This window comes from Microcebus murinus, chromosome 10, assembly GCF_040939455.1.
Source record: "Microcebus murinus isolate Inina chromosome 10, M.murinus_Inina_mat1.0, whole genome shotgun sequence".
NCBI classification, from domain to species: Eukaryota; Metazoa; Chordata; class Mammalia; order Primates; family Cheirogaleidae; genus Microcebus; species Microcebus murinus.
In genome coordinates, this window is record NC_134113.1 from 99,153,586 (window position 1) to 99,167,058 (window position 13,473).

At 53.5% G+C, this 13,473-nt stretch overlaps 2 protein-coding genes across 3 annotated transcripts in view; both read right to left on the reverse strand.

Moving 5' to 3' along the window:
* Positions 1–678: 678 nt before the first annotated feature.
* On the reverse strand, positions 679–10,267 carry SLC25A18 (solute carrier family 25 member 18). Its single transcript, XM_076007791.1, has 9 exons — positions 10,157–10,267; positions 7,278–7,400; positions 7,096–7,151; positions 6,129–6,219; positions 5,538–5,656; positions 3,455–3,620; positions 2,625–2,779; positions 1,963–2,038; positions 679–1,573 (listed from the first exon to the last, which is right to left on the reverse strand). Exons 1-9 carry the CDS (start codon positions 10,174–10,176, stop codon positions 1,432–1,434), a joined length of 948 nt encoding a protein of 315 aa, XP_075863906.1. The 5' UTR covers positions 10,177–10,267; the 3' UTR covers positions 679–1,431.
* The window catches only part of CECR2 (CECR2 histone acetyl-lysine reader), a 178,176-nt gene continuing 174,966 nt past the window's right edge, over positions 10,264–13,473 (reverse strand). For both annotated transcript variants that reach the window (XM_012747732.2, XM_076007790.1), the window contains one exon: positions 10,264–10,290. The gene's annotated coding sequence lies outside the window, so the exon portion shown is untranslated. The remainder of the gene's footprint in view (positions 10,291–13,473) is intronic.

Genomic DNA, 13,473 nt, shown 5'->3' on the forward strand with positions numbered 1-13,473 from the left:
CAAAAATAGAAATAAATTAATTGACCAACTAAAAATATATATACAAAAAAAAAAAAAATTAGCTGGGCATGGTGGCGCATGCCTGTAGTCCCAGCTACTCGGGAGGCTGAGGCAGTAGGATCACTGAGCCCCGGAGATTGAGGTTGCTGTGAGCCAGGCTGATGCCACGGCACTCACTCTAGCCTGGGCAACAAAGTGAGACTGTCTCAAAAAAAAAAAAAAAAAATAGGAAGAAATTAATTGGCCAGCTAAAAATATAGAAAAAATTGGCCAGGCATGGTGGCGCATGCCTGTAGTCCCAACTACTCGGGAGGCTGAGGCAGGAGGATTGCTTGAGCCCAGGAGTTTGAGGTCTCTGTGAGCTAGGGTGACGCCGTGGCACTCTAGCCCGGGCAACAGAGCAAGACTCTGTCTCCCTCACACACCCCCCCCCAAAAAAAAAATTACTGACTCCTGCAGTACCTGTTTCTTCCTTGGGACTCGACCTGTGTGTGGCAGTTCTTTCTCTTCTCCGTAGCAGCCTCGAGCAGGAGAGCTGTCTCAGCAAAGTCCACCCCTCAAGATGAAGTGGTTACAAAGTGATAGGTCCAAACTCAAAGCCCAGTGTAACTAACTTAGAAATAAAACATCCCTGTGGCTGTTCTCTGTCCCCATAAGTAACAGTTTGAAGCATGATCGTGACCTGCATCAGGGCTCTTTAATCTAGTTAGTTCTGAAGTGGATATGGAAAGGTAGGTGACAGATCTGGTCATTGCAGCCTGTCTGTGCTGCCTGCTGACTACTAGACAAGATTGAACTATTCAACTTTAAGATCGTGTTCCGCAGACACGGGGAGGGGGTTGGCGAGAGCCTGTGCCCGGGAGGAGGGTGCGGGGCGTGATGGCTGCGCCACGGAGCCAGCCTCATCTCCTCAGCCATTGAGGTGCGGGAGGGCGTGTATGGTTTCAGATGAGGGCTTTCATGGTCCTCTGGAACTTTTGATCCTCATTTTCCCCAAAGTCAGTGCTAGGACTAGCCACAAGTTATTTAATTCAAGATTATCAAAACTAAATCCTCGAACGGACTGAAGTATGCTAAATTTGAGTATGAAATAGAAATGTTAAAATATAGAAACAACACTTTCATCTTTGCTACCTGTTACGGTTTGGCAATTAATAGATCCAAAGCAAGTGCTGTTTTTGTCATTGTAAAGCAGGTGGGTTAGGGGCTTCTGAAAGTCCCTAGTAGGTGTACCCCCAAAGGAAACATGTAGAATACGGCTATGCTCAACTCACTTATTAGAATGGGGTTGTTTCTTCTGAGATTGAGGTAGCGCTACAAGTTAGAGGACAAGATACGTTGTGGGTGGGCCATCTTACACTTACCCCTCTAGACTAAATAGAGGGGGCTACCGAGGTGGCCGTGAGCACAGGGACTGAGCTCCAGGCCTATCTACTCAAAACACTTTAAGATGCGCTCTCCAATGCCAATGAAGTAAACGCCTTGAGCAATCCCGAAGAGAGGAGCTATGACCAGGGCCCGGCATCCTGCTCCTTTTGTGAAGGCGGATGGTCCCTCCTGATTCCAGAGTTTCCTGGAGGGAAGGAAGAGCCATGAGCAGAGGGGCAGGGCACCCTGCACTGGGTCCTCGGTGACCACTTCTCAAATGCGTGCACATCCCCTTGAGAGGAGATGCCCGGTGTGTGGGAGCCCCTCACCCATTAGGCCATGTAGTTTGGTTCCTTAGCAATTGGGCCAAGGCCTTGGGAAATAGGCTCAATCTGCCTAGAATCTTCGTGGGAGAGATGCTGCAGGGATGCAAGGAAGAAGAAAAAATCACCCAGAGCATCTAGGTTTTTTTGAGAGGTGAGGGATGAGACATTTCAGAGAAACCCAGAGCTCAGCAACGAAGTCAGTCCCTAGAGGCAGACACCCCTGCAGAGGACCCTGCCCCGCCGCGGCCTGCGGGCCCTGGGCTCTCACCTGGCACAGTCGGCAATCCCACTGTAGATTTCCTCACCCTGGCCTTTCTTGAGGGTTTGGATTCGAGTTTTCAGAACTAAATCAAGCAGAAGTTAAAACAAGCAGTGACCATCTTGCCTTTAGTGCCCTCCCATCAACACGAAGTGGCTGGGTTCCCTTTTAGAACCGTTGTATGCTAAACTGAACTGTGCAAACAACCTGTAACAGGAGATCTTCCTCTCCAAGCCTCATTTATGAAATGAACGAGGTTGCTTCAAGTGGCTCTCGCTATGGGAAGTCCACCTGCGGTCGGGGAGCTGGAGGCAGCCCTAAAGACGGGCAGCACCGTCTTCTCATGTAGGGCTTAGTTCCTGCCTTAATCATGTGAGCGAAGGCTCACAGCTCTGCTGTGGGACAAAGCTAGTGCGATCAGCACCAGGGGGAGGGGATTTGTCAGTGATAAGAAACAGGGAAGGTCTCCATGGCCCCACTTTCTCTTGAGGACCTTTGGTGAGCTGTCGCTAGCAGCACAGATTGCAACCCAAGAGGGTTATCAGGGTTGGGCAGTTTCATCACTCGTGAAAGTGCAGAAGTTCTGTTTAACCACAGACAAATGCCTGATCAATAAAGCAAGTCAACCTTGGAACCCAGATTCCCAGCCCCTACATCTGCCATGTCCTTACCGTCCAGAGGTGTCACTGTGACAGCAGCCACAGAGCCTGCAACACAGCCCGACATAAAGGAGTGAGCAAAAGAGGCCTTTCCAGTAAGCTCGTTGAACCCCAGGTTGTTAAGGTTGGCAAACAATGGGAAGTAGATGATGGAGAAGGGAATATCTCTGCGGAAGAGAAGGAAGAAACACTGAACTACGTGCAGCTCCGGGCTCCACCCAGGGTCAGTGAGCCTTTCCCGTGAGCTTTGGGCCACTCATGGGTCAGAGGTGAGCCACAGACGTGTTCCGACCGTGGCCTCCCAGATGACGTAGGGTGATGGGCAGCATAAGAGAAACAGCCTGTTGTCTTCCGTCCCTCCCTGCCAGCTCATTCCTCTGCCCTACAGCACTGCAGCCGCTTCGTGAGGAGTTGGACGCAGATTCACAGTAACTCGTCCTGGGCAGGTGCCGGGAGCCCGGCAGGGAACGTACCGGCCAAGATGCATACTGGACTGGGGGCATATTCATGCATGTATTCGTGCATTTTCTGCAGTGCATTTTCTGCAGACAGCATTAAGTGCCTCTTAATGCTGGGCACAAAACCCAATCCTCATGTTGGCCTAGTCACTGGAGAAGGGGCTACAATCTTTGGTCTTCCAGGTACCCATTCTGTGTGACCATGGCCAATTCTGGATGACACAGGAAGCATGGAAACAGCTTGCTGACCTGGGCTGGAATATTCTTAGAAGAATTCAGAGGCAGGCCGAGGCAGCAATCCTCCGGCCCCCCATCCCCTCCCCCTGTGCACTGGTCCCAGGAAACAGGCCTGGCAGTGTGCCCAGGGCAGGAAGAAAGGCTCACCTGAGGAGGGTGGCACCCAGCCCCTTGTAGAGACCAGCCACACCCTGGGTGCGGAGCAGCTCCCAGGCGATGAGGGTGGCAGAAGGGCGCTTGTGGGTGGATGCCGAGCCGGTCGTGTAGGGCCCGGAGGAGGACGGTGCTGAGGCCGCACCCTGGTGACGGACGGCTGGCAGGAAAGGACAGACTCTGTCACAACCCGGGCCCGGGCAGGTGCGGCCAGATACTCCCAAGAGGGCGACTCCACTCCTATCCTTGGGACAATTCAGAGGCAAGGGTGAAGACTGTCCTGATTTTACAACATTAATTTTTGGGTCTAAGGAAATCTTTCCTCAGTCCACATTTTCTACTGAGTTGCCTGGCCGAATGGACGCAGCCCCAGGGCCTGCGGCCCCCCTGGGTTCCTTGTCCTCCTGTCTTCCATTTCTAAACTGTCTGAGTCTAGGCAGATTGTTTCACGCTCTAAGCACATTGGGACAGAGGGACTCCAGGTGTCTCTGAGGTCATGAAGAGGCACATCCGCCTTCTGACTTCCAGGGCCACCAGCCTCGTGCTCCAGTGTTGGGGACAGGCTCTTTCTGCCCTTCACCTTTGGCAGAATTTCATTCTTTGGATGCCAGCTCCTTGTAGTTGAATAAGTCAGAGCCCATCATTTGATAAGTTCAATATCTAGTAATTAGAATGGAATTACTTTTCCTGAGCATTTAAAATGTGAGTCCTGGCTGGGCGTGGTGGCTCACGCCTGTAATCCTAGCACTCTGGGAGGCCGAGGCGGGTGGATCGTTTGAGCTCAGGAGTTCCAGACCAACCTGAGCAAGAACGAGACCCGTCTCTACTATAAATAGAAAGAAATTAATTGGCCAACTAATATATATAGAAAAAACTAGCCGGGCATGGTGGCGCATGCCTGTAGTCCCAGCTACTCGGGAGGCTGAGGCAGAAGGATCGCTTGAGCCCAGGAGTTTGAGGTTGCTGTGAGCTAGGCTGACGCCACAGCACTCACTCTAGCCTGGGCAACAAAGCGAGACTGTCTCAAAAAAAAAAAAAAAATGTATATATATATAATAAATAAATAAAAATAAAATAAAATGTGAGTCCTGTTAATGACCACAGGATTTAATGCACTGAGATTGTGTGAATATTTATTTTCGTAACTCTCAGCGTCTGAGAAGATTTTGATGTTGCAGCTTTGACTGGTGCCAGCGGGGCCACGTCCCACACTAGGAAGCCTCACGGCTGCACGTGTTTTCTTACAGTGATCATCTAGGTGCAGGCCCCAATCAACTTCAACAAGTTAATCAATAGGAGCATCATTTTCCCCATTGTCATCTTCAGATGCACACAAGTCACCCATATTCTATTTTTTACTTCTTTTTAAATGTTTTAGGGATACTAAAACTTCTTACCCAGGTCAAAAAACTAGGCTTTTACTCTCTGTGGATGGAGACCCAGTAAGGCTGTCCAGTGCCTCGCTGTGTTCTTCCTGCAGCTTTACTTGCCTGGGACAGTCTGACCCAGTGCAGAGACCCGGCTGGGTTCCAGCACAGCGCGTGCACAGCTGAGTTGAGGAGGGGCTTACTGAGGACTGACTCCTGCCTGTCAGGCGCTGTGTCGGGCCCACCACACGCCAGCTTACTCGGCTCAGACGTTGCGGTTTCTGGCCCTGCTCTTACTGTGCGTGCTGGTGTCTACACCACCCTCTGCTTCAGGGAGGACCTGGATTTAGAAAGGGCCAAACTTCTCTTCCAGGGAAAATCAAAAGAACAGGAATGGCTCTCCCGCGGGATGCCTTCCTGGCGCGGGCCGGCTCCACTACCCCTGACAGAGGTGTTTAGCAAGCAGATTGTGGACGTTTCTTAAAATCCTTAGGAAATTAAGCCTAAATATCAAGGAAATATGATAGAAGTGTTCAGTATATTTTGTCTCTCTGAATCAAGATTCTCATTTGTGCTATTTATTCTAGATCTGGCAGTGTTGAAAGATGTCACCAAAAATAGGCTTCTGCTGACTTAGAATGCTGCCTGGTCACGCAGTCTAGCAGATGAGGGTGGGGAGTGGGTGTGTGGGAAGCTGGGCCAGGCCTCACCCAGGCGCCCGGCGTCCTGCAGCTGAATCTTGAGCATCTCCATGGGGCAAGTGACCGCCACCTGGCACGCTCCAGCGCCACAGCCGGCGAGCATCTCCATCTTCAGGTTCCGCTGCAGCCTGTGGAGCAGGGGTCAGGGGCACGGACGTTTAGCCCTGTCATCCTTGGCTGCCACTCGCCCGCAGGGCACGTCATCACCTGGCCCTCAGGCTCAGCCTCCGAGACTAAATGGAGAGCCTGCCGGGGAGGCAGCACCCACACAAGCTGAAAACAGCAGCCGTGAAACTGCCCAAGGCAGGGGTTTGATCTCCCTGGTCCCTTAGTTACTATCGCGGGGAAGGGGCGGCACAGAGAGAAACAGAAAGTGATTTTTGCAGATGCATCAGCTAGCTGACGACCATATCTGTACTCTGTTCTATATATTATCTACCACCCCAACTGCCAGCTCGTTCTCTCCCTTTACCCTTCAGCGCCAAAGCACAGACCCTCACCCACATGCCGTGAGCACGCGCCGCAGGGAGAGGCGCGTCGCAATCCTCCCCCAGGACCCAGACGCAGCGAGGGCCTCCGTCCCCGCCCCACCCGCCATACCCATCTTCCATGAGCAGCTGCCGGAAGAAGTCGTTGGCTGCCAGCTTGATGGCCTTCTCCGGAGTGACCAGGGTCAGGTTCACCGCAGCCCCTGGAAGTGAAGGGCGAAGACGCAGTGTCAGGGCCACCCCGTCGTGTGCTCAGCCAGGCACTTGGCGGGGTATCTGCGGCAAGAGGGCTCCGTGGCCCCTTTTATTGAATACATTTTTGTTCTCGTTCCCTTTCCCTGCCGCATTTTCCTCCTTTTTATGTATCTGTTGCTTTGTGGACTCAGTCCAGTTATCAAGATGCCACGTTATTTTTGTCCTTCCTTGCTGGTCCTGCCACCTCCACTGATAAGTGGTTCCCGGTGACAGGCCCCTGGGCCTCAGGGACAGGGTCCCAGCTGCCCTGTGCTACGCCGGCCCAGTCCCACTGGCAGCGTGGCAGTTCCCGGAGGTTTTATCTTATTTCTCAGGGGTACTGGCGTACTGGCTCTGTGTCAGCTCCAGCTTTGGGTCCATTTCCCACAGCACAGTCGCGGTGGGAACACGGCCCGGGGAGAGCCACCCTGTACTCCTTTCCATGCTCTGTCCCTGTCAGCCTCTCCCACTTCTGTTCTTAGTAGCTGGATGTCCTGGAGACAGGCAGGGAGGTGCCAGGGAAGGACGAAGAGGGAGGCAGAGACGTGGGGCCACTGGTTTTTCATGCCCGCAGGGAGGCCGTGTGGAGCCGGGGGACGCGGGCGCTGGGCCCGGTGTGCTCACTGAGGTCTCCGGAAGCCTCCCCCAGAAACATAGCTACCTCTGTCTCCACCAGAGGGCGGAAGGCCTGTGAAAAGTTGCCAAAGACATCAGGCAGCCCAAGGTCATCCCACAGCTCCTCGGCAGAAGGAACACCAGTTCCCAAAGTCCCACAAGCTCGCAAAACCCGAGCCTCTGTCACGCCTGCCGTCCTCCCCGGCCCAGGCCCTGCCTGAGGAGCCCACCTCGGTACATGCCCAGGAAGCCCTCGGCCCGCGCCGTCTTCGTCAGGCAGTCCATCCTGGAAGCAGAGGCCGTGAGAAAAGTCAGTGGCGGGCTGCTCCGTCACTGCTCCCTGCCCTACGCTGCCGGCTCCCAGCCGATCCCCTTCCCGCCCCACCCTCACCCCCAGCCCCATGACACCTACATTCCTTTGTACATGGCTTTCCCATGCTGGTTCTGCAGCCGAGTCTTGGCCAAGTCGATGGGGAACACGCAGGTCACCCCCACGAGCCCCGCCACGCCTCCATTGATGAGTTTTGCTGAGATACTAGGCCGTGGGGAGAGAGGCAGGCAGGTTACAGAGGTGCGCCAGCCTGCCCCCAGGGGGAGCAGGGAGGGGAGCAGGGCAGGATGGCGGCCGGTGACCAGACCAGTGAGTGTCCAGAGACCCCTCTTCTCAGCCCGCCAGCCCGCTGCAGGCTCCAGCGCCAGGCCCCAGCGCCAGGTGGGGACAGGCCTGCACTCACCAGGGCTCAGGCATCTTGGCTCTCAGAGCTGGGACGTGCAGGGGCTTCTGGGAAGGCCAGCTCTGCCCCCTGGGGACCCACAGCTGCAGGCACAGCAAGTCCCTCCCTGGGCCTCCCCCAGCTCCCAGGCCAGCACCCGCCACTCTTTATCCGCCCAGACAAACAAACTGCAGCTCTGTTTCTGGCCTAAAGTCAGGAAGGGCTGAGTCAAACCTGCCTGTGCTGTCTCCTCAGCCCTCTGATGCTAAGGCCACGTGTGAAGACTAAATAAACTAATGCAATCGTAAATGGCAGCTGTTGGTAATGACAAGAGAACACACATTTCTTTTCTTATTTTTTTTTTTTTGAGACAGAGTCTCACTCTGTTGCCCAGGCTAGAGTGAGTGCTGTGGCATCAGCCTAGCTCACAGCAACCTCAAACTCCTGGGCTCAAGCGATCCTCCTCCCTCAGCCTCCCGAGTAGCTGGGACTACAGGCATGCACCACCATGCCCGGCTAATTTTTTCTATATATATCAGTTGGCCAATTAATTTCTTTCTATTTATAGTACAGATGGCGTCTCGCTCTTGGTCAGGCTGGTTTCGAACTCCTGACCTCGAGCGATCCACCCGCCTTGGCCTCCCAGAGTGTTAGGATTACAGGCGTGTCTTTTTTTTTCTTTGAGACAGAGTCTCACTCTGTTGCCCAGGCTAGCATGCTGTGGCGTCAGCCTAGCTCACAGCAACCTCACACTCCCGGGCTCAAGCGATCCTCCTGCCTCAGCCTCCCAAGTAGCTGGGACTACAGGCATGCGCCACCATGCCCGGCTAATTTTTTCTATATATTTTCTGTTAGCCAATTAATTTCTTTCTATTTTTAGTAGAGACAGGGGTCTCGCTCTTGCTCAGGCTGGTTTTGAATTCCTGACCTTGAGAGATCCTCCCGCCTCGGCCTCCCAGAGTGCTAGGATTACAGGCGTGAGCCACCGCGCCCGGCCAAGAACACACATTTCTGATAATGACGTCTTCTAATCAGCACAGATGCCAGGGCTAGAGCACTGGGATGATCTGATTCTAGCTGAGAGTGACGTTGTAGTTTAGGTGACGTGGGCCCTTCGCCCTGGTGAGTACAGGAGTTTTGGAAGAGGGAAGGTAGAAATAAGTCTTTCTTACACTCCTTGGACCTGGCAAAATTTTCTTATCTTTCAGACCAGAGATAGACTATGAGCTAAATATTTGGAGACAGATTACCTGGAAGTGGTAAGAGTAGATGATAGGTTTTTCCACAAGTGACCCTTGATAAGCAAACAACTCTGTGACAACAGAGATAGACTGCGACTTAACCACTTGGGTACCAGTGTCGACTAGTCGACAGCCACAGATGACCGCACAGCGACTGTAGCCGACAGCCGTGATATGAAGGTGCACAGCCGAGCGTCGACTTCAGCGTTAATAACAAAACTTCTCCACCGGTGCTCCGAATCGAGGCAATGCAACTCTTGCACCGCATCAGAAAATCTCACGGTTTTAGAGAAAGGCATTTTCTAGCACCTTACAATAGTGATAAAACAAAAAGGAAAAACCCATTAAAAGATGTATGTATGTCCCCAAAATAATAAAAGGCGTAGTACTAGATACTATTATAAACAATGTAATGTTGGCCTATGTGTAGCCCCATGCTTAGAAATTTATCATAGAATAAAATGTATCATAATATTCAAAAACTTGCCTTATTTCTTTATGATATGAATGAAATAAAACTATAATTTTGAATTGACTTTTCTAATTTTTCATTTTTCAAAATAAAATTGTGAACATTTAAAAGTAACGTAGGCCGGGTGGTGGCTCACGCCTGTAATCCTAGCACTCTGGGAGGCCGAGGCGGGTGGATTGCTCGAGGTCAGGAGTTCAAAACCAGCCTGAGCAAGAGCCAGACCTGTCTCTACTATAAATAGAAAGAAATTGCTGGGCGCGGTGGCTCACACCTGTAATCCTAGCACTCTGGGAGGCCGAGGCGGGCGGATTACTCAAGGTCAGGGGTTCGAAACCAGCCTGAGCGAGACCCCGTCTCTACTAAAAATAGAAAGAAATTAACTGGCAAACTAAAAATACATATACAAAAAATCAGCCAGGCATGGTGGCGCGTGCCTGTAGTCCCAGCTACTTGGGAGGCTGAGACAGAAGGATTGCTTGAGCCCAGGAGTTTGAGGTTGCTGTGAGCTAGGCTGACGCCACGGCACTCACTCTAGCCTGGGCAACAAAGCGAGACCCTGTCTCAAAAAAAAAATAATAAATTAAATTAAAAAAAATTTAAAAAATAAAAGTAACATAATGAAAACATATGTGTGTATGTTACCTATTCTGATTCACGTTACAAGTAAAGCTGCCTGTAAAGTAAAACAAGCTTTCAGTGCCTTAAAGCTTTCCTCGTCACACAAGAACAAAACGGACGCGTGGTCAACCTGGGGAAGGGGTCTCCCTGCCTTCCCCAGGGCTCAGCCAATTCTTCAGGAACCTAGTGAAGGCACCGAGGGAAGTGCTGTCACCACGGCACCTCTGTCCTGCGAGACAGAGCTCACCTCAGATCCTGCTGGGACATCCTGCGGGGGTGAGGCTGTGGGCGGATCCCAGGACACAAGGCTGCTTACTCTGGGGCAGCTGCTGCCAGGCTGGCGGAGGGGAAGGAGTGGCGTCTGTCTCCCGGACTCTGGCCCTAGCAGAATGGACAGAGCAGGGTTTTCAGTGCAAACCGGCCTAAGCCGCCTTCCCAGCAAGTCACAACTTTCCTGGGTGGCAGTTTCCTCCCCTCTAGTGGCTAGAACAACACTCACCCCATGGTGTGAAAAACATGTATGTGACAGGACAAACATCTTTTTAGAGACAGGGCCTCACTCTGCTGCCCAGGCTGGTGTGCGGTGGCACAGGCACAGCTCACAGCGGCCTGGACTCCTGGGCGCAAGCGATCCTCCCGCCTCAGCCTCCCAAGTAGTTGGGACTACAGGTGTGTGCCACCATGCCTGGCTAATTTTTCTTATTTTTTTTAGAGACAAGGTCTTGCTATGTTGTTCAGGGTGGTCTCAAACTCCTGACCTTGAGCAATCCTACTTTAGCCTCCCAGAGTGCTAGGATGACAGGCGTGAACCACCGCGCCTGGTGGACAAACATTATTAATGGATTAATGCTGTCTGCTTGCTCTATTTTTGTCCCTTCCTAAAACTTTTGGACCTTTGGGATTCAAGTCAGAATCCTCAACCGTTTGTACTCCTGGGCCCGGATAAGAAGGAAGGGATGCGAGGCAGCGGAGCCCAGCCCGAGGCTGCAGGAGAGGCTCCGGGCTGAGCCGCGCAGGCGGTGCGGGGCTGAGGGCAGCCAGAGTCGGCAGGGAGGGTTTGAGGAGAGTTGCTATGGCCTAGGAATCCCTCTCATAGAGTCCAAGGACCACAATAAGATACTTGAGATGTTCTAAAGTTACCCTTGGCTCTTAAACTGTGTTTTTTAAACTTCATGAGACCCAGCGACAGACCAAGCTGTATTATGTCTCTGGATTTATTTCTAATTGTCACGTATGGAAAACACTGGGAATGGCGTTCAGGGAGTGGAAGTCATGATGAGGGGCTGCTCTAGCGCCGAGGGGAGCCCCCAGCTCCGCTCCCAGCCGAGGCTGGCCTGTGCTCCGGGAGCCCCTCCCCCTGCCTGCAGCTGCTTTAGGGCCCCCAGCTCTCACAGTCCTCACTGCTCCGGAAGTTCTTTCTTGCCTCCAGGTATGTTGTTTGCGGGAAGAAAAGAGAGAGAGAGGGAGGGAGAGGCCAGTCTTTCTCTTGGCTGCATACGAATCCACTGGACAAAACATCTACTGAATGCCAGGTGCTGCTCCAGGTCTGCTGCCACAGTGGTGAACAGAAGACTAAAATGTCAGTTCTCTGGGACTTAAGTCCTGGAGGAGGAGAAGGATGATGAATGGGGTGAGTCTCACAGCTAGCAGTGTGGCGAATACTCTGGAGAGAGAATTCAGAAAGGAAGGGGAAGAGGAGGTGCCAGGCGGGCAGACCGGGGCCCCGGGGAGCAGGGAAACGCCCGGGGCTTCTGAGGGGAGTGTGTGCAGAGGCAGGCTGGACACGATGGTAGGTGGCCAGTGAGGGGGAGCAGAGTGAGGCTGGCGGAGAAAGGGCGCTGAGGGGCGGGGTGACCATGGAAGGGCCCCTGGGTGACTCTGAACAAGAAGAGACACGGAGGGAGAGTTCAGCGCCGAGGCCTGCCGGGACGTGCTCTCGAGGGCCCACTTTGGCTGCCTGCCACCGGGAGACCAGACAGCACAGGGTCAAGGACAGGAGAGGAAGACCCCAAGTCATGGAGCAATCCTGGCAGGGGTGCAGGGACAGGAGAGGAAGACCCCAGTCATGGAGCAATCCTGGCAGGGGTGCAGGGACAGGAGAGGAAGACCCCAAGTCATGGAGCAATCTGGCAGGGGTGCAGGGACAGGAGAGGAAGACCCCAAGTCATGGAGCAATCCTGGCAGGGGTGCAGGGACTGGAGAGGAAGACCCCAAGTCATGGAGCAATCCTGGCAGGGGTGCAGGGACAGGAGAGGAAGACCCCAAGTCATGGAGCAATCCTGGCAGGGGTGCAGGGACAGGAGAGGAAGACACCAAGTCATGGAGCAATCCTGGCAGGGGTGCAGGGACAGGAGAGGAAGACACCAAGTCATGGAGCAATCCTGGCAGGGGTGCAGGGACAGGAGAGGAAGACCCCAGTCATGGAGCAATCCTGGCAGGGGTGCAGGGACAGGAGAGGAAGACCCCAAGTCATGGAGCAATCCTGGCAGGGGTGCAGGGACTGGAGAGGAAGACCCCAAGTCATAGAGCAATCTGGCAGGGGTGCAGGGACAGGAGAGGAAGACCCCAAGTCATAGAGCAATCTGGCAGGGGTGCAGGGACAGGAGAGGAAGACCCCAAGTCATGGAGCAATCCTGGCAGGGGTGCAGGGACTGAAGAGGAAGACCCCAAGTCATGGAGCAATCCTAGCAGGGGTGCAGGGACAGGAGAGGAAGACCCCAAGTCATGGAGCAATCCTGGCAGGGGTGCAGGGACTGGAGAGGAAGACCCCAAGTCATGGAGCAATCCTGGCAGGGGTGCAGGGACTGGAGCGGAAGACCCCAAGTCGTGGAGCAATCCTGGCAGGGGTGCAGGGACTGGAGAGGAAGACCCCAAGTCATGGAGCAATCCTGGCAGGGGTGCAGGGACTGGGGCAAGAGGCACCCCAAGAGGCACTGCAAGGAGGCAGGGCAAGCAGGCCTTCCTGGTGCAGAGGGGACAGCGCCACGACATACGAGAGGCACGGCAGTTTCCGGTCCCAGAAACCGGAAGGACAGGCTTGTCATATGGTGTTCGGACCTCTAATAAGTAAAACTTGGACCTGTTGGTAAAGGAGAGACAGGAAGCTGGTCTACAGAGAAAGACACAGCAACGTGAGCCTTCCCTGAGCTGGTCTAAATTCCTGCTTCCAGTTCATTCCTGAATGCCAGTGGCCTTCCTGTCCTTGGATTCTGCGAGATGCTCAACTGCCCTGTCAGTAATTTTTTGTTCAAAGACAAGTTCTCACTCTGTTGCCCAGGCCGCAGGCAGCGGCTGGATAATAGCTCACTGGAACCTTGAACTCCTGGGCTCCTGAGTATCTGGGACTACAGGCACTACGCCACTGGACACCCTGCCAGTACACTGACCTTCTTGCTTAACTTGCTAGAATTGGTTTCTGATATTTCTAATCAAAATAGTTTTATCTTGGCCGGGCGCGGTGGCTCACGCCTGTAATCCTAGCTCTCTGGGAGGCCGAGGCGGGCGGATTGCTCGAGGTCAGGAGTTCGAAACCAGCCTGAGCAAGAGCGAGACCCCGTCTCTACT

What these genes read in the sequence shown, in the direction of transcription:
- SLC25A18 (XM_076007791.1), bottom strand. Translation starts at nt 10,176, where the DNA reads ATGTCCCAGCAGGATCTGAG. An exon ending in CAGCTGCTCATGGAAGATGG is followed by an intron (nt 5,657 to 6,128) that starts GTATGGCGGGTG and finishes CCTGCTCCACAG; the next exon opens with GCTGCAGCGGAACCTGAAGA. An exon ending in CTGGGTGCCACCCTCCTCAG is followed by an intron (nt 2,780 to 3,454) that starts GTGAGCCTTTCT and finishes TCTCTTCCGCAG; the next exon opens with AGATATTCCCTTCTCCATCA.